At 38.5% G+C, this 19,757-nt stretch overlaps 1 protein-coding gene across 13 annotated transcripts in view; it reads right to left on the bottom strand.

The window, feature by feature from the left end:
• Positions 1-19,757, bottom strand: part of DMD (dystrophin) — a 1,477,396-nt gene that overhangs the window by 812,149 nt on the left and 645,490 nt on the right. For all 13 annotated transcript variants that reach the window (XM_042458881.1, XM_042458877.1, XM_042458883.1 and 10 more), the window contains 5 exons: positions 14,303-14,544; positions 12,570-12,750; positions 1,529-1,674; positions 1,160-1,372; positions 530-643 (listed from right to left, as the gene is read on the bottom strand). In XM_042458881.1, the coding sequence (XP_042314815.1) occupies positions 530-643; positions 1,160-1,372; positions 1,529-1,674; positions 12,570-12,750; positions 14,303-14,544 (896 nt within the window). The remainder of the gene's footprint in view (positions 1-529; positions 644-1,159; positions 1,373-1,528; positions 1,675-12,569; positions 12,751-14,302; positions 14,545-19,757) is intronic.

The following is a 19,757-nucleotide window of genomic DNA, read 5'->3' as shown; positions in this document are numbered from 1 at the left end:
CTCTCTAGGCACCCCAGAAGGTCCCAAACCAAGTCCCCATGTCCCCAAGAGGGGATGACTTGTTTTGTTTTTGCACAGAGGGGGTGTAGTCCTCCAAGATTTTCTGCAGGCCTAATGCACTCTCTAGTATTCTACAGTTGCCCATCTCTGACCTATCCGTACTTGTCACATCTTCCTATATTTTGGCTTCTATTATCTTCTCATATGCCCATGCACTAGTGATGCAACAAAGATATCTCCAGTCTTCTAAACAGCTATGCAGTATAATGACCAATAAATACACAATGAATGTAACAGGTAAGTTAAAACATGCAAAACCAAACATGAGTCATTTAGATGCCATACACCATACTCATACACATCTCTAAAACTAAAATGGTCACAGAGTTATTATATATGTGCATAAATGTGCAGTCTAAAAGCAGACTGAGAATAGCTTCAACTCTGCAAGGGTTATGTATAAGGATTATTCTGGCTGTTTGTTGGAATCAACTTTGCACATGAAATGTAATGCAATGTCATGACTTACTGTACACTGTTCTAGCTGTTTTTCTAGTGCTTCTGAATCTCCAAGGGCAGGCCATTCTTCTTTCAGAAAAACATCCACTTCAGCCATCCATTTCTTCAGGGTTTTAGTATCATTCTGTGATTGAACAAGCACTGCATTTTACTACATGAAGCAATTGGTGTATTGACTATTTTTACTTTCATCTCAGAAAATAATAGTAAAAATAAGAGTTCCACCTGTTTACCTTCCAAACTTCTAAACATACCATAAATTATATTTATGCCACTAGAATCTGTATAGGTACACATGTTTACACTTATGAGCCTGTTGGTAGGTAAGTAGGTCAGTGTACATACATAGACAGCTAGCTAAATGAATGTAGGATTTTGTTTTAAGTTGACTGCTTCTAAGACCATGAAAGTGTCCCTATGTAAAATGAATACTGGGAATTTTTGAAGCTTTTTTTGGTAAGAATCTCTCCCCCTCCCCCGCCTTTTATTTGCAAATGTACAAATAAGCAATAATAAATGGTAGCAAGAAAGCATTTTGTCAGCTGTCACCAGACAAACAATAGCTTAGCAGTAATAAGTCTTTTTGCTCTTATCTCTGCAATAAATAAGGGAAATGTAAGAAGGAGAGAGCCCAGTTTACCTGGAATTGTTTTAACTTAGTTATCAGTTCCTCAGTTTTTTGGCTGTTCTCTACTAGTTGAGCAGACAGCTTCTTCCATCGACCATGGATCCCCTCAATTTCTGATCGATACCTCTGACTGACCTCTGCAGGAGCTTTCCTAGACATCTCTTCTGCAGTTGTGCTTAAATAGTTGAGTCCATTTTGTTGTTCCTGCAGAGAACTTTGTAAAGCCTGAAATATGAAATAATAATATACTAGGTTTTTCTTAACTACCTCACAGTATCTAGCATTTATAAAACTGTCAGTATAGCTCAGTGATTTTTTTTAAAAAAATACTAAGACAAAGTGTTTATCAGTAATTTAAAGCATCCTGTTCAGAATGTTTACCTTCAACTCCCTGAGCCTCTGCTCCATTATTTCTAATTCTGCGACTGTAACTTGAGGTATGGACAGTTTGGCTTCTGATTGCTGGATCCACAAGAGGATGGTGTTCATAGTTTCTTTGTAGTGCACAGGTGGCAAACTATCAAAAGCTGCATGAGAGGCAGGAAAAGTGAAGAAAATTGCATTGTTTTATTCCTGCAAATGGAATTTTGTTGAATTGAGAAGTTCATGACCACAATTATGATCTATCTTGAATTATAACTGTGTCCCCTTCCCCAAAAGAAAGAAAATGCAATAAGTTTCACGCAGCAGGGATTTTTCCTCATTTTGTTAATCTTCATCATTAGCCCTGAAAAATACACCTCTCATCCCACACTGAGTGCACTATATTATCTATTGGGGTTCATTTTAGATTTACAATCCTAAACTCTGAATGGTCTAGTTAACCTAAGGACCATCTATATTTTTCCCATTGTCCTCTGCTCAACATTTGATAGTCTTCTCTCTTTGCTCCTAATTACTGAAATGTTGCAGTTGGCTATGAGAAGAATAGTTTTTTTCTCATTTTGCTAGATAGCAAACATCTGACTTTTGAGGAGGTCTTTGGAATTGACCAAATATTGATTCCCATAAATGGTTGCTCTGAATATTTAGAAAATATATCCCAGTACTGCAGGAAAAGAGAAATGTGATCTGTGGGTCCCATGCAACCCAAATCGTCTTTTGTGGCCCAAACTCCTTGACCTCCAGAGACTCTGGCACTCCATTTTCCCCATTTTTTTTCCTGGTGTGCCAATGCCCTAAATTAGCCAACATTGCCACCAAAATGCTTTTAACTTCCTCTCTGCCCCCAATAACCAGCCACAGATCAGGAATTAGAAACAAGAATGGACATCCAGACACTTTTGGGTTGCTTTTTGGGGTGTTGCGACCCAGTTCTGGCCGTTGGGTTGAAAAAGTGCTCCTGCTTCTGCTGCAGTTGCATACCTGTATTAATTTACATTACAAATTTTCTCTTTGAATTGTTTTTATTATTTGCTGATGGCTTATCTTTTTTTCCTAGACAAAGTTGAGACTTGGTTGTTTTGCTCAGTGTTACTTTTTATGGCTACTTTTGATGTCTTTTTGAAAATAAATATGGGTATAATTAATTAAATAATGGAAATAAATAGTAGATCTCAATGGTTAGCTAAAAACAGCTTTTAAAATTCTACTGCCTCCTCATTAGCTGTTGATTTTCACTGCCTTCTTTGGGATTTCCAAGCACAGATCTAGAAGGATCCTTATAGGATGACATAAACAGGTATGGGTATATGTAGCACAATTTTTCATTGAATGTGGTTCTAAAAGATAGAAATAATTCTCAGCTTTGAATATGACACCCCTTTGCTCACTAACATCTTTAGATCATGGTCATCATTTATATCCTGGAATAAATGGGAAACAATTTTCAAGAGAGACTACTTAGGTTTTACCTCTGGCGACTTCCACAGAAAACAAGAAATCCTAATAGCATACTTTGAACATGAATGCATCAGGCACATAATATAGAAATAAATGGAATAATCTAAAAGAAGAAAACCTAAAAGCACATTGGAATTTAAGAACACTGTATATGCAAATGGTAGGGAATAATCAATCAATCAATCAATATTTTGGCTCAGGTTTATTATGAATTGCCATAAACAATCACTCCAGAAAGAATACTTTAATGTTAAGAAGAAGAGGGTATATTCTGACATCTTTTTCTAATTAGAAATCTTGCAGGAATCTCAAAGCTATTATTAGAATTGGCACTATGCTTTTTATGGTTCACATCATTGTATTCTGTGTATCTGTAAAGAAAATGTTCTTCTTGGGACATCTGTTAAATGTTTAGATTAGAACATTAGCATAGTAGGGAAATACAAGTAGAATTTTATTGAACTTCCCCCATTAGAATGGCACCACAGATGCATTTAAATAGGTTAACATTTGTGGAGGCACCAGGTTATAAAATTAAAATCTATTTGAATCAACTGGAATTTTGCCATTGACTTCAATGGGATGTGTTTTGCATGTATACTAAATTGATACCTTCTGTTTTCAATGGACGTTCTGAGGCTCACAAGGCAACTCAGAAACTGTTAAGAGAAACTGGAAATGACGGAAGTCGAAAACCACTTTTTAACATTTGACATTGTAACTTTAATGATAAAATATGATTACAGTGTATCCATTGAATGCTGATCTATAAATATGTTTGATAGTTCTCCATAATTAATTCTGTAGATTCTGAATTCCGTAGATTCTAATCCTTAACTTTTCTCAGAACATTCTAGATTATATAGATCAATTGTATTTGAGCTCTCAGAGGAATCTGGTATCTTCCTGGATCAATTCTCTGGTGGTCGAGAACTTTTTCAGTGGTTATGATCCAGTTTATAGTGGGTGATTGTCAATCTCTACCAGTGACAAAATTGTCAACATATCCCTCAGAATTTTGTGAGCAATACCTCAAGGTACCATTTTGTCTCCAATATTACTTAATAGTGACATAACATCACTGAAAGTGGTCTTATAGGGAAAGGGGCCAGATGTCAGTGGTATGCTGATGACATATGTTCATTACATATGAATCAAGTCAGGCAAATTAGAATTGTGTTTGAAATGCTGTTTGGGGCTCTATAAGGACCAAATTGAAGCTAAATATGATGGGAGGAACTGTGGTTGTGTGGTTCCCAGATTCAGGAATGATAAATACTGAAGAGGTTAACAATCTGGGGGTGTTCTATCTATGCCCTGCCAGGAGCATTCAAGAACAGATTTGCTAGCTTAAGCTTGATTGCCTTTGATTTGGATCAGATATTTGTGGGTAAGACTGGTGTGATCATAGCTGTCCAAAATGCCTACAATCCTACAACTACTCTCTTCCTTGCACTATGGTTCAGGAACTTAACTTGTCATAGCAGCTGGTGAAAGCAATGTCCTACCATGATGTATTTCAAATCAGTTAAGGCAGCTACAGATTCACAGAACTTTCAACAGGAAATTTACCCTCTTTGTGTCGTTTCTGCTGAGAAGATGATTGCAGAGGAAAATCTCCTAAAGACAGATTAAGCATCAGGATCCTCAGTCCTCAGTGGTAAAAGACACTCCACCAGGACATTTCACTGCCTATCACAGACACATGCCTCTGCTCAAGTGAAATTCCTGAACCTTGACAAAGGAGGAGGCAACTACATTTTGAACATGCATATCCAACTCTTGCAAAATCCTTTGGCTTTAAGAACAGTTGATTGTACCACATGCAAAGGTTCATGCCTCCCGAACTGGAAAAGCCTTCCTATGTCCCAGGTATTTCACTTTTGTTCTTCAAATCCCTTTTCAGAACTAATTTGTTCCCCAAATCCTTTTCTGAACCATTATAGTATCTCCTTTCTAAATCTTATGTCACCTGCTGTTCCTCTGCTAGTTCATTTAAACTATCCATCACATTCTGTCCTAACCCTCGCCTTTGTCCCACACATCTAAAAAGTACAAGTACAAAGTACAATATGCTGTACTGTATAAACATCTACAGTACTAATTCAAAATCAAATTGCCATACCTTTGCTTAAATAGACCCTTACATTTGTAGTGTAGTATGAGAACTATAATTCTCTAACACAATACAGAGCTCAGGAATGTCTTACAGCAACACTGAAGGGTTTTGGGTTTTGTTTTTTTTAGATAAGTACATCTGTAGATAATATTTCTCACTATGCTACTTTTGTTTTTTGAACATCACCAAAATATTGTTTGCATAAAATCAATGGGGTGGACAGTAGCAATAACGGAAATAGTATACTTTTTTCTTTATGTTTTAATTGATCTGCCTAATTTTTTTTTTTGGGGGGGGGAATAAGCCGTTTCCATTAATATAGCCTACTTTTCATAATTTTCTCAGCAAAGTGTTGCTTTTGAAAAATCACATATGGTGCAATGACAAAGATTACTCTATGCTGAAAAATCTTGTGCAAAGAGCATCTGCTGGAGTTCTGTCTTCCTTCTATATTTTATTTATATGAAAACAAAAACCAGTTGCTCCATAACACTGAACTTGATGATGACCTGTTAGCTTTTCATGGCTGGTGATTTTCATATATTAATTGAATGTTCATAGAAAAGACATACAGAAAATGATATAGTCTAATAAATTTCACAATTCATTTCTCATTTTAAAAGAGAAAATAATTACTAAAATGTGATGATATTTTTCTTCTGTAATATAAACTATTTTAATCTCTTTCTGAAAATGAAGATTAGAAGTATTATTTCAAAAATAATAAACTCAGCAATAATTCCAGTACAACAGAAAAATTCAGAAGAACATTAAGGAAAACTCTTGCTGCAGAATATAATGTTGGAATGGCTGAGATGTCATAAGCATAAATTGCATTGCCAGCAATGTGATACAAGATTTAATTTTCCTGTACATTGTGTGGGAAATATTCCTACCAGAGCATTTTAAGTGTCACACTGTACATGTTCATTTGTTTATTTATTATTGTGAGGAAGATTGTTAAAATGTGTGTTAAAACATTGGAAAACTATGAAGAAACACAGCTTCAATTTTTGCAAGCATGGTCCCCAAAAATACTAGAGGATTACCAGCAATTACATACCAGTGTTTGAATTAGTATTATGAATCAAGAATTATATGCTCAAAATGTATGGCTATTTAGTTCTTAAAATTTGTTTTTGATTTTCATTTCATGGATTGAAAAATGTTTTCTTACCCATGTGTGTCTCCACAGAAGCATGTCTTTTTGGTTTCCAAATATATTTGAAACAGCACACATCCATACACACACACACACACACACACACACACACACACACATGCATCTGCCCAAGGATTGAAGTCTACAGGAATGTAGACTCTTTGTTCCACCATTGGAGGCAATGCAGTGTGGTAAGACATGGGAGAGGGCCTTCTCAGCTGTTACACCCCAAATGTGGAATGCTGTCCAATTGAAGGTCAACTGATGCCAATGATGCTTTCTTTCTGGTACCAGGCAATGACTTTTTATTGAGCATTTGGAGATTAATTTATTTGTGTCCACCTGAAGGTCAACTGATGCTAATGATGCTTTCTTTCTTGTGCCAGGCAATGACTTTTTTATTGAGACTTTGGATCTTAATTTTTGTATTGTCTGTGTTATTGTTTTATCTGTATGCTGAACTGAAATTAACTTAACTGATTCATTTTTTAAAAAAAAATCATGGAAGCAAGATTTGAGACAAGCAAACTAGGTTTAGTCTGAATTATTACAGACGCCATTTCATTTTTGGCAGTATTGAACACAACGATTACTGATCTAGCAAAATCAAACCATGACAAGGATTCCAGTGCTAGTACTCTGCATAAATGCATTTCCAATGAAGAGTGCTGCAGAATGATAATAAAAAATCAGTCAGCTATTTGGGTTTAAGCAGAGACCAATACTGTTTGGGTCTCATGGAGGGAGAAAGGTGGGAGAAAGACATAAGTTACCACTACATTTTTATTTGTAATTTATCACTTGAATTAAACCTCATTGAAATTTTGGAAATGGACAGAGGATTAAACAAAATGAACTGACTTTGACTTTAGATTAATTAAGAAACTAGAGGTGAAAAATATGAGTCAAAAGGATTGGTCCAGGACAGTGGCAGCCAGATGGCCTGCTCTCCTAACTGCTATTTTGCTGGTGGCTTTCGGATGCTTTAGGTGGCTTCAGAGCAGCTTCCAGCTGCATCAAGAGCATGCGTTGTATAAACACCATGTCCACAAAGTGTCTGAAAGTTGCTCTGTTTGACCCGTCCATTTCAGGCCTAACTTAAATCTCTTATTTAGTTTCCTATTAGAAAAAACCTAAATCTCCCTTTATAGATCTCCATTTTACCAATTTCACAGTTTGCTTGTTTAAATGTGTAGTCTAACCACAATAATCTTGTTGATTATTCATAACTGTATGAAATAGGTGCTTCTTAGCCTCTGAATTTTCTTAAAGCACAGATTCAGAAAGCACGGATGTACAAGTCACTGTCATGGGCTATCATTATGTAAGACCTTTAAAAAAAATTCCTGAGAGGTTTGACTAGTCTAGTCTTATTGCAGTAAGAAGCAAAACAGGTTGCTCCTTCCAAAGATGGATTGGGGTTGCTGTAACCTCAAACTGTGGCCCCAATCCACCTTGGGGATTGCCGAAAAAGGAGAGGCACAGAGCCGCTCCTTTTTTGTACTAGCAAAAAGCCGGCTTTTCCCACCCCACCACAGACAGAAGCTGGCTTTATTGTGCTCTGGCAGTGTGGGGCATGTAAATGCCATACTGCTGGAGTGCCCAGAAGCCGGTCCATGTGTGGGCAGCTGAGCAGCTGGAAGAGGCCTCAGAGCTGCACTCTGAAGTCACTTGGACAGTGGCACAAAGTGGTGGTCTGTTTCACTCTGACTCTGTCTACAGGCACTAAAAGTTAGTAATTCACAATTTTAGCAAACTTAATAATTTTGAGAAGGAATCTGTAGTTTGTTTTGGCACCAAAGCGCTCTGATAGAAAAGGCTAAATGTCTCACAAAACTGCAATTCCTAAAATTCCAAAGCACTGAACAACTGCAGGTTAAGTGGTGTCAACATGGATTATTTCTGCAGTGAGGATGCAGCCATAATGTGATTTAGAACCTAATTAGTTCAAGATTATTTTCATCATTATTCAACAATGTCTGAAATGTTTATGTCCTTTCATATTCAGATGTTGCCCCATTCTTTCTCCCTGTTATCTCCCCCCCTTTTTTTTTTTTTTTTTTTTTTTTTTTGAAAAAAATGTTTCCATGTTTAACCTTCACCTAACAAAATCCTCGGAGTTGTTTAATGCATTACATCTTATATTGTTTATTACTTAAAATTGGAGTAAAAAAACTTTTTTTTATGACTAAATGCCACTCTTCTGTCAGGAATAATTTGATGTAGTTCTATGTTGGTAGTGTCAAGATGACAATGGCAGGGCCATTGCCCAAAGTAGGCAACCCCCTCTTGTTAATTTGCTGAATCCTTTCAAACAGTATTCTTCACATACCCTTTCCTATTGTGATAAAACAGATACCAGAAATACTCTATGGGTGACATATGACACTTTGGGTTCAAGATTACTTTTTATTAGTGGCATTCATAGGTTGTAATTCCTCCAATGAACTCAAGAGTGTGTATGTGGCTCCCTCTGCCCCATTTCTAACATTATAACACCCCTGTGTTGACCATGAACCTGGATTGCTACTGTCCAATATACTGACCACTATACCATATTGCTACCACATTGATGGATATCTGGGGGGGGGGGGGGGGGGGGAAAAGGGAGGGAAAGGGGTAGTTTTTTTTTTTTGTGTTTTTTTTTTTTTTTTTTTTTTTTTGGCCAAACTGTACTACCTGAAAATACACATGAGAGTTGTTGGCTTTTAAATATATATATGAGATGTCAGAGCAGTTTTGAAATCATCACTTATGAAGGAGAAGGAAAGCATAAGTGATTATCACTTCCTTTATTGGTAACATTTCTTTAATAATTAAAGTGAAAATTATGCATTTCTGCCCAAAGCCATTCACATTATTTTCTCATATGGATACCTCATATTCCAAACATGATTTTAATCCCTGTTTCATTTTTTTTTGGGGGGGGGGGAATCAAGAGTTAGGAATAATGTCATCCCTAAAAACTACTCCTGACAGCACTGTTAACATTTTGAAAAGACTCTTGGAGACAATAGGAGGACGACAAGAGGTAAAGCAAAAAAGGGATTCAAAAATAGTGTGCCTGCATGTATGTATAACTTAGTTTTGTTCAAAGTCACCTTCCATGGTCCCAGGCTGCTAATGCTGAATATAAATCTGAGAACCAATTTAATCATTTATATACTGCTTCAAGTGGGAACTGCCTGAGAAAAGTATCCCTATGGAAGAAAGAACACCTCCCTTAATATAGAGGGGAGAGACAATTTATTTGAGCATACATGCTACTACACACACATGAATCACTGCTGGCACTGGCTACATTTTGAGCTGTTCCATGTCAAATTTCACTTCCTTCATTTTTGAAACTGGAGTGTGGTGTGTAAAAACAAAGTGTTTTGTGGCACCTTAGAAACTAACAAATCTACTGGCATAATATTTTCATAACTACATGAAACCTGCTCTTCAGATGCACAGAAAAACATGTGTAAGTAGAGAAGGAAACAGTATACTCCGAGTCAAATGGATGAAATAGAGCAGGTGCAAACCTGTGACAATTCTATGTGATGCTTAAATAGATGTACACAAACCATTCATAGTAGCATTCATAACAGATAACACAATCATTATTGCTGTCCTTCAGTGCGTCATCAAGGAACAACTGACCCAGTTCAGGCCTAAATCTGATGCTGCTATTTTAACATTTTTATTATGGTATCCTCTGTCATTCCCAGCCTGGCTGAGGACTGAGTAGAGGACTCTGACTGTGAGCTTGAGCCTGAGCCTGGCCCTAGCAGTGCCCTGAGAGCACTAGCAGAGACTCCAGAAGATAACCAGGAGCCCAGCCTCCAGGCTGTAGAGCCTTCTGGAACTGTGGGCACTGAGAAGGAGGAGACCCATGTACTACCTTCAACCAGAGGAGTTCCGAAAGGGTGTGCCTCCAGTGGTCTCAGAGGATTTATGCAAAATGCCAAACAATTAAGGAACAACTGCACTCATGAGGGCCAATGAGACTGGAAAGGTCTGATTTCCCTGGCGAAAGCACCTTGTTCCTTCATGCTCTATTTGACTTCTCGGCTTGGATCTTTGAATTTTGGATTGACCATTCTACTTTGCTGGAACCATTGACCTTCTTGGATTGCTTGACTGTGTTCTTTGTTTGACACTTTGCCTCAGATGCTGCTGCAAATAACCACACATAACAACAAGTTTGGAAGAAAGGCCACAACTTTATTAGCAAGCAATTGGTAAGGGTTGGCACCAAGCATGAGGTCAGGATCTGCAAAATCAAACAACCCCACGTTTGTCTGATTATCCAAAAACTTGGCACCCACCAGGTGCTTGGGATGACCTAGGGCCTAAGGAATACAACTTGACCGCAAAACATGCCATGCGTTCACATATTCACTAAGCCCCTAGTCACTGAGAGGCACTCCCGTGTTATGGCCTCCGCAATGGCCATACGCCTGCCCTATTTGCCCCCAGGTACCTATTGACTCCCAACCAGAGCTCCATAGCCCTGGTACCACACCGTGCAGATCCTGGCCTATGCTGCCGCCCCAAGTTGTGACAAAAAACCCACAAAACATCGGTGAGTGGGAGGGGGAAGCTGCTCCTGTCTTCCTCCCTTCCTAGCTTGGCTCCGCAACGTGCAAAGCCAAGCACTGACTGGGGGACGGGGCCTGCAGCACGGCCTTATATAGGCCTAAGCCCCGCCCCCCACAACATGTGCTGTGGAACTCCTCCTCCAAGGCAGCCCAACCAATGGGCTGCCCTGGAGGACTGGAAGCTCCGCACCACTGAGCCCGACTCCCAGAGCGTCGCAAAATGGCTAGCGGGCGACCGTTTTTTGGCTTGCACCCGGACTGACTATGGACCTTGTTTTTGGATTCTGCCTTTTGCTTGTACGTCTGCCTTTTGCTTGTTTTAACTCCACACACTCTGTGTGGTGTTCTCTTGTTTATTTGGAGTTTTTTATCAGCAGTTGGCTGCTTTCCCGGACATCCTCCTTTGTAAAGGAGACTGAAATATTCTTCACCAGTCTCTCATGGCTGCCTGTTTTAGTGAATCACATTTATGTACCTGAATACTTTTATATAAATTTCCAGACTTTAGCAGGGTTTACATTCTCACATATAACTAGAGTTGTGAAGAATATTTGCAATTTTTGACATCCTTATCAAGACATCTCATCTAAAACATTGCCCAGAAATACAAAATTTGAGTGACAAGACCAGTGCTTTCTCCACTACCAGCAATTGAAGAAAAAATATTTTTGCAAGTAATGTATTTATATAAAATGCTACATTTTCTATAATAATGCTTTGGCACAAAAAATGCTGCAGTTTGTGTAACAAAAGATTTTTTGCTCCAAAATCCTCCTTTGAAATTTTCTTTCCCACAAAAAATGAAACTCTATAAAAACTCTTATAATCCTGCTGAACTGGGATATAAAATTTTTTTACATCCTTACATAGTACTCTAGAGAGCCAGCATAGCTGAGTGGTCTAAGCTTTGGACTAGAGCTCTAGGACACCATGATTAGAATTCTCACTCATCCATAGAACTTTACTGAGTAAGTCCCACTCTCTCAGCTTCACAGGAACTAAATGACAAACCTCTTCTGAGAAAGTCCTGCCAAGAAAATTCTAGGGGTCAGTCACCATAAATTGGAGTCAACTTGAAGGCACATGACTACTACAACAAATGATCCTATGCTTCTTTGTTAAAAGAGAAAAGTTTGAATCCTAACTGGTTTGCTTTTCCATATTAAAATTATTTGGTACACTTTCAGTTTCTTTTTGACACCAATAAATGAAGAAAATGAAAAAGAAAGGTGATTTGAACTTTTGCATCAGAGAGTCCTTTGTGGTCATTATATACAGCGCGCCTGCATTATATGCAGGTGCGCTTTACGTAGACTTGAGTGTATGCGCTCAAGCCATGGGGAGCGCATGGGGCATAAGGGGCGGCGCGTCCCATTCAAATGAATGTGGCACACGCCTGTGGTGCCCCATGCACTCCTGTGCCACTGCACTTGAGCATACGCAGAATTAGCCTTACGCGGGGGGTGTGTGTGTGTGTCTGGAACAGATTCCCCCATGTAAGGCAAGGACCCACTGTACAGTGTCCCTTCTGCAGTTTTTGCAGATAGCAAAAACCACAGGACCTTAAGTCCCGTTCTTTTCAGTAGGCATGTGCTCTCACTTGCACCACTGTGAGCATGCACACCCCATTTAAAAAGCCAGGGTTTGCTGTCCGCAGAAGCCCAAACCACGGATTGTAAGCCTGTGGTTGGTGCAGGTGCACTGTATACTTACTTGTTTGTAAATATTTTTCTTTAGCTTTCACATCATCATAAACTTGATTGAAGTGGCTGGTAAAAGCAACAAGATCTGCTTCCAGAAACATTGGACCTTGCTGTTTCTCTTTCAGTGCCTTGCTTTGAACTTTTAGTTTCTCTATCTGGGGCTGAAGACTGGAAAATCGTGTTACTTCATCCTACACATTACAAGTTTTTAAAAGTCAGAATGCAATCATGATGAGAGAGAAAGAGAGAGGGAGAAAGGAAACTTTTTATATGTCAATATGTCGCCTGCCAACCACAACCTCAGCCTTGCCACATATCTTTCATAATCCCTTTCTATGATAAAAGTTGCATGCATTACTGGAACATCTTACCTGGAGATGATGACACTGACTGGTATAGCAACACTCAAATTGAGTTCTGTGCTTACTTGGTCTGGCTTGCTGATCTCACTGAATATCTCAAAGCTGAATAGCACATTAATTTTTGTATTCAAATACAATACATATTTTTTACACGAAGTCACCTAACTGACTTATCTTTGCAATAATTGCCTGTTTATTTCTGGTATGCTCTTTTAAGTTCAGTAAGCTTGGTTTTATTTCAGGCTACACAAATGGGCTTAAAGACGTGCAAGTGACCATCAGATTGCAGCCTCAATGCACTAATCAAATAATGTTTTTAATTAAAAAAAATTTTTGGATACTCCATGCACCACTGTATTTCTGCAGGATTTACTGACAGATTCCCCAAAGCCATTTTGAGATGACCACCACCACCTCTTAAAAGGAAGTAGTTTGTAGGTTTGGTAACTTCACTTCTCCAACTGCAACTATTATTAAGTGGTTTGAATCTTATGTAGCAATTCCCCAACCCTAATAAACACAGAAAACCCCTATAAACAGAAAAAGCAAGAAATAATTTTGCAAAAGAGTACTAGGTTTTGTTTTGATTTTTTTAAAAAAAGCCAAGAAATATGAAATTTTTTGCCACTTTAGCACTCTCTAATTTTTTTATAAATAATTTTAGAATTATTAGTCAAATTATAATTTAAATCAATTACTTTAGTTAAAATGTATTTAATTAAATTGCCACTTTTTGTTAGGAAATCCCTCCTTTGCCTGATTTCATTTAGTTAGGGATGATTATTACTGCATTATAAGCATGGGTTCAGTCACTGTAAGAAATGGAACAATGCTGTACTCATGTGAACATACTTCTTAATGACATTTGACTTCCCCAGTTTTTCATAATGGCAGTAGCACTTCAAGACCGCATTACACAAGGTGAAATGCCAGATAGATTGTTCATATAGATGTACTAAACTGAATGAATTGTACTATCAAGCAAACCTGGCACAGATACAAGTGACCTACACCCTGCAAAGTCCTGAAAGCACTATTGCCTCAGAATCCCATTAACATGTGCTTGATTCTATTTCAGTTGCTTGTTTTTCTTTCCTCTTGCACAGAAACATATCTGTTTTATCCCTCCAATGTACACATTTAATGAAATTTTTAAAATTTCATTTTTGTACCATTTCTTGGTATTAAATAAAGCACGTTTGTGTGCATGTTTGAATGTAAGCATTTCTAGTACAGATTTCCAAAGCAAGATGTGTTCCTTTGTGCAAAATCCTTGTGTCTTCAATGTGTAAAAATATTTTCTGTAGAGGTATCAGGACCCAGCTAATTCATCTTCCCTATGCAGTATAGTACTACAACGGATCAGGACAGGATTTCTAACCTTGCACTTAATTAGCTGTGTTTTCACTGCATCAGGATCTGCCGCTGGTGTGGGCTGTGCTTTTAGCCAATTTTCAGCAGTAATTACTGTCTGTTCCAATTGCTGCAGCTGGGAGTAGAATGCGATGATGTTATTTTGGTACTCTAGCCATGCCAGTCTTTCACTCAGTAACTGACAGAACTCAATCCAGCGATTGTTCAACTGCTCCAAGGCTTGTTTGATGTTGTCAGCATTAAGCCCCTCTAGAGAGAAAGAAAGGAAACAGGGGGAAAGTTTAACACATTTATTTTTAGGTCACAATGGATTTAAAAAGGGGAGTGTGTGGGATTAAACAATTTATTTCTCTATCAGAACTCTGATAAAACAAGCAAATGATTTATCACTAACTAAACGATCCTGAACATACAGCTGTTGTGCATTAGTGGAGAGAAGATTTTAATGTCCTGTAAAAGTCTAGCAAAGTATTACTGTCAAGATGAACTGTATTGCAAAAAATGAAGTTTGAGAAGATAATGCAGAATTAATGAAAACAATTAGGTAAAATGGAAAATTACTCAGGAAAAAGGAAGTGTTTCCTTCTTGGCTAAAAATGTAAAAGAATATGTTTCCAAACATTTAGTAAAAATATTGTGAATAAAGCCAAAACACTACATGTACCATATCTTTTACTTTTTAAGTTCATATATTCAGTGACTGCCCCAGATAACTGAGATAAAATTTCTTAATTTACATGTTCACAGTTCACAAATAAAAAAGGGTGAAATAAAGGACAGTGAGCAGGAAGCATACAGAACAAAGAGCCTACACAGGCTGTTCCAGATCACAGGATGCCCAAGTTGAAAAGGATGATGAACAGCATATAAGAGAGCAAGTGCAAGTACACCAAAAGCTCTCTGCAGGCATCCATAAAATCTGGCCATTAAGAGTGTGGATGACAATTTGGGGAAGGTGAATCCTAGCACTGTATTTCCAAAAATTCAAAGTGTTCAATCTTTAGGGTTTTGTTTTTTTTTAAAAAAAAAAAAATCTACACAACCATTATTTTGTGAAAAACAGAATCTGTAAGTAAGTGTTCAGTTTGTAGAATCTTAATTCCAGGAATGTACCATGAAAATTTATAACTATCAGAATTCCCAGATAGCATGTAAGCAATCATGATGGCTGGGGGTTTCTGGAAACTGTAGTACAAAAATGTAACTTTTCCTAATTCTGTTCCCAAGCAGTGAAGATTGTCATGATTGTTTCCTCCTCACTATCCACTTATAAGCATGATCTTCTGCTTATCTGCATTGCTTTTCAAATAAATGCTATCTTCTAAATAATATTTTTTTCTGTTTTCTTTCACAAGCTTAAACCTTCTCAAATCTCTCTTTGCCCAAAGGACCATAAGCATGCAATCTAGTATACACCAACTGGGAGTAAGTCCCACTGAATACAGTGTGGCTTATTTCTACTCTGGTACCATATTGTGTCTACTGTAATAATTGTTTAACTATCTCAGTGTCCAATTATTTTGTTTAAGCTAATTTTCCTAAGCATAATGGTGTAATTTCATGGTTTATTGCAACATGCATTGCATAACATAACAGAGGTCCACCTTGCTTTTCCATTCACTGCTAGCATTTCTGACAACAACGTTTGGGAAAGGTGCTATCATCAGCATCAAGCAAGTATATGACTCTTGCCATTAACACCAGGGGTAATGAATAATACAGTTCCCATTCTGTGGTAATATATTGTAATTTCAAGGTTAATGGCTCACAAATAGCTTCACATTTTATATTCAGAGCAACCTCTTATATTGCCAGTGAATAAATACAATCTCCCCAAAGAACAAAGAGATCAGTAACAGTAGTGCCTTCATTAATTTTATTACCTGTGTATCGTGAATAACAAGTTGTATTAAAATGCCTTTAATTGTTGGGCAACTTATATGTAAAGACTACAAAACTATCACTCAATGAGAGAGACATTGTCAGATATAGTTATCATAAGCTGTGTTCAACGTGGAACGTTTTGTTTTAGCTTTAGATTTACAAACATTAATTTTGGTAGCAAAATTTGGTTTAGTTGCTAGCAAGATTAGAATCAGTTTTCTTGATTGGAATGACGGCTAGAACCATTCTAGCTTTATATTTCTATTATTTTATCATTTATGATGTATTCTTGTTTTTTGTTGATGGGTCTCTCTTACTAATTTTACTATGTTTTATTTGTGGGTTTTGTGCCTTGATTTTTTTTATACTGTTTTTGTATTTACGGTTTGGATCTATTTTATATTGTGATGGCTTTTAGCTTTTAACAATAAACTTCTATTTGATTAGATTTACAAGAATTTTTGGAATGACAACTTAACAAGGTATAATATTGAATTTCATCTTCCTCATATGTTGTATACAGTGCACCCTTTCTTTACGTGGGGAATCCGTTCCAGATTCCCCTGCGTAAAAGAAAAATGCATAAGCCACATGGCACCATGCGGCACCACGCGTGCAGTGCGATCACACGCCCCATTACTACTTCTGGGGCGTGCAAGGCTTTTTTCCATATGGTGCGAGCGCACTGTATTATAAATTCATAGTCAGTTCAGTGAGCATTTATCTAAAAATGAAAACACTTTGCTGTATATTTCTCATAGCAGCTAATCTTCTACTCATATCTCAACAATGTGTGACTCTAATAGAATGAAAGGAAGAGTAGAAGGAATTCTGACAAAATTGCCCAATCCATGGACATCTTCAGTGTGGTAACAGTCAGCTAGATGATATAGTAAGTTTAATGTTGCTTTTAATATTATAGTTTTAAGCCTTGTGTACTGAATTTCTTTTTAAGTTTGCATATTGTAAGCTGATCACAGCCAGCATAGTGTAGTGGTTTGAGTGTTAAGACTATGGTGCGTTACAGACTGCCGCTTTGCGGCGGTCTGCTGGCACTGCTGTTTGCTCCATAAGGGAGCTGCAGCAGCCAAACCGCATGACTCCCACGCGGAGCAAAAAAGAAGCTCCAAAATGGAGCTTCTTCCTGCGGTGCAGTTATGATGCCGTGAGGCGCCAATGGCTCACTCGTGACGTCATAAGCGCCACGCGATGTGCGAACGCACAGTGTCTGCTATGTCAATATAGCGGCGGCCGTGTGGAACGGCCACCGCCATATTATACGTATTCACTACGTACTAGGGTTAGGGGGTGCGGAAGCACCGCCCCTTCCTAACCCTAATACGTAGTGAATACGTACTTTATGGCAGTTTGTAACCCGCCTATGACTCTGGAAACCAGGGTTTGAATCCCTGTCAGCCATGAAACCCACTGGGTGACCTTGGGCAAGTCACATGCTCTCAACCTAAGAGGAAGACAGTGGCAAAACAAATTTTGCCTAAATCACCTTAGGGTAGTCATAAGTCAGAAATGACTTGAAGGCAATCAACAACAAATTGTAAACTGACCAGAGAATTTTTTATTATGGGGCACCATACTAATGTAACACCTAAGCAAATACTTTCCAAACATCAGGAACAATTTTGGAAAAATCACAGAGAGGAAAAATACATGACTTGCAAGCAGAAGTCCCAGCATCAAACTGTGGCACTGCCAGTTACAATGATCAGGAAATAGGAGAGATGAAAGAACTCTGCTTAAGACTCTAGAGAGTCACTGTCACACGAAACAGAAAATATTGAGCTTGACAGATAAATAGTGTTAAGGCAGCTTGCTGGGTTCATAAGCTTTACTGCAACTGTTAATTTTCCCTTAATTTCAGAATGTTCAAAAAGGAAATTAAAGCAACAATTGGTGTTTGGTCATCAGCACCATCACATATGAGCTATCTCTGTCGCAGAAGGTTTCTGTCAAATATGGCTTTAATTCTCTGTGTATTTCATCTGCTCAAATCCCATTGGAACTAAAAGAATTTAATCACTACTGTTTACTAGGTTTATGCTTATGTGTATCAAAGAAAGTAAAGGGCCTTTTGCAAAATATAAATATAAAAACTGTATTTGGTGCAAAAAAAAAAGTTTACTTCAAATGACTGTATCATGACATTACATTATTCATCAGTCTTCTTAAAACAGTGAGTCTCAAAAAAGGTGCTGCAAGAGCTCTCTAGGTACCAAGGAGTAGGACACTCCAATGGAGCAGGAACTTCCCAAAGAATGGAGGGACCTCATAGAATCACAGAGTTGGAAGAGACCACAAGGCCAACCCCATTCTGCCATGCAGGAACTCTTAATCCAAGCATCCCCACTGACAGATGTCCATCCAGCCTCTGTCTGAAGACCTCCAAAGGAGGAGACCCCACTACACGTCAAGGGAGTGTGTTCCACTTTCGAGCAGCCCTTATTATCAGGAAGTTACTCCTAATGCTGAGGTGGAATCTCTTTTCCTGGAGCTTGCATCCATTGCTCTAGGTCCTGTTCTCTGGAGCAGCAGAAAACAAGCTTGCTCCCTCGTCAATATGACATCCCTTCAAGTATTTAAACAGGGCTACCATATCACTTCTTAACCTTCTCTTGTCCAGGCTAAACATCCCCAGCTCTCTAAGGTGTTCCTTCATAGGGCATGGTTTCCAGGACCATTTGGATGCAATCCTAGACATGCTTAAATTTTCTGTAAGCCTTCAAAGGGCTTCAAAGCAGAAACTTGTAGGTTTCATTGGTAATATGTATCTACGGTCTAAAACCAAACTACATGAAGAGGCACAACACATAAAGAAATGGGTCAGGAAAGGAGAAGACAAGCAAATCATATGGGAATTTTTTGAGTAAATTTAGGAGCCTGAGTACAAAATGAGGGCTTTTCACTCTTTATTCATGGGAAGCTAAATACACATAGTGGATGTAGTGGCCATCCCCCCCCCCCCTCCATGACGGACGAATTGGAATGGGGATGGGTTGTTTGCTGCCCTCCCCTGGGATGAGGCAGACAATAACCAATCACGCCATGGCAGCAATGCCATGATGGGGTTTCTGGGGGTGTGGTCAGAAGCAAAGGTTTGCCAACTACCACATTCCCTCATTGCACAGAAGAAACCGTTCTCTTCTACCCCTGTCCTTGTTACCTGCTGTGTCCCTTGTGTGGGCCCTGCCAAGTTGGGGTGGGGGTGGAGTCTAGGCTGTGGCACCTCAGCTTCTGCTGGCTGCCATGGCTGTGGTTGTGGTGGTGGCAGTTACCATATGGGCCAGAGAGTTTGCAAATCCTTTGGTGTACTTCTGGTGTGAGAGCATGTCAGTGTTCCATGGCATTAATTACGTAGCATTCAGATCACCAGGGGTCATATACTTGGCGCAAGCATTAACACTGCAATGTTTATGCTTTAATATCTTGTTTATGGCTTTGCATGTTGCATGTGTCAATAATTCCATTTAGACGCTCTTTCTCGTAAACAGATGGAGCGCTTCTGGAACTGGGCCCTTGGGGAGGCTCAACTGGTAGAACTGATGCCTGACATCTGTGGAGCC

Source organism: Sceloporus undulatus, chromosome 3 (assembly GCF_019175285.1).
Source record: "Sceloporus undulatus isolate JIND9_A2432 ecotype Alabama chromosome 3, SceUnd_v1.1, whole genome shotgun sequence".
Lineage (NCBI taxonomy): Eukaryota > Metazoa > Chordata > Lepidosauria > Squamata > Phrynosomatidae > Sceloporus > Sceloporus undulatus.
The sequence above is the reverse complement of the archived record's forward strand: the minus strand, read 5'-3'. Positions and strand labels throughout refer to the sequence as shown.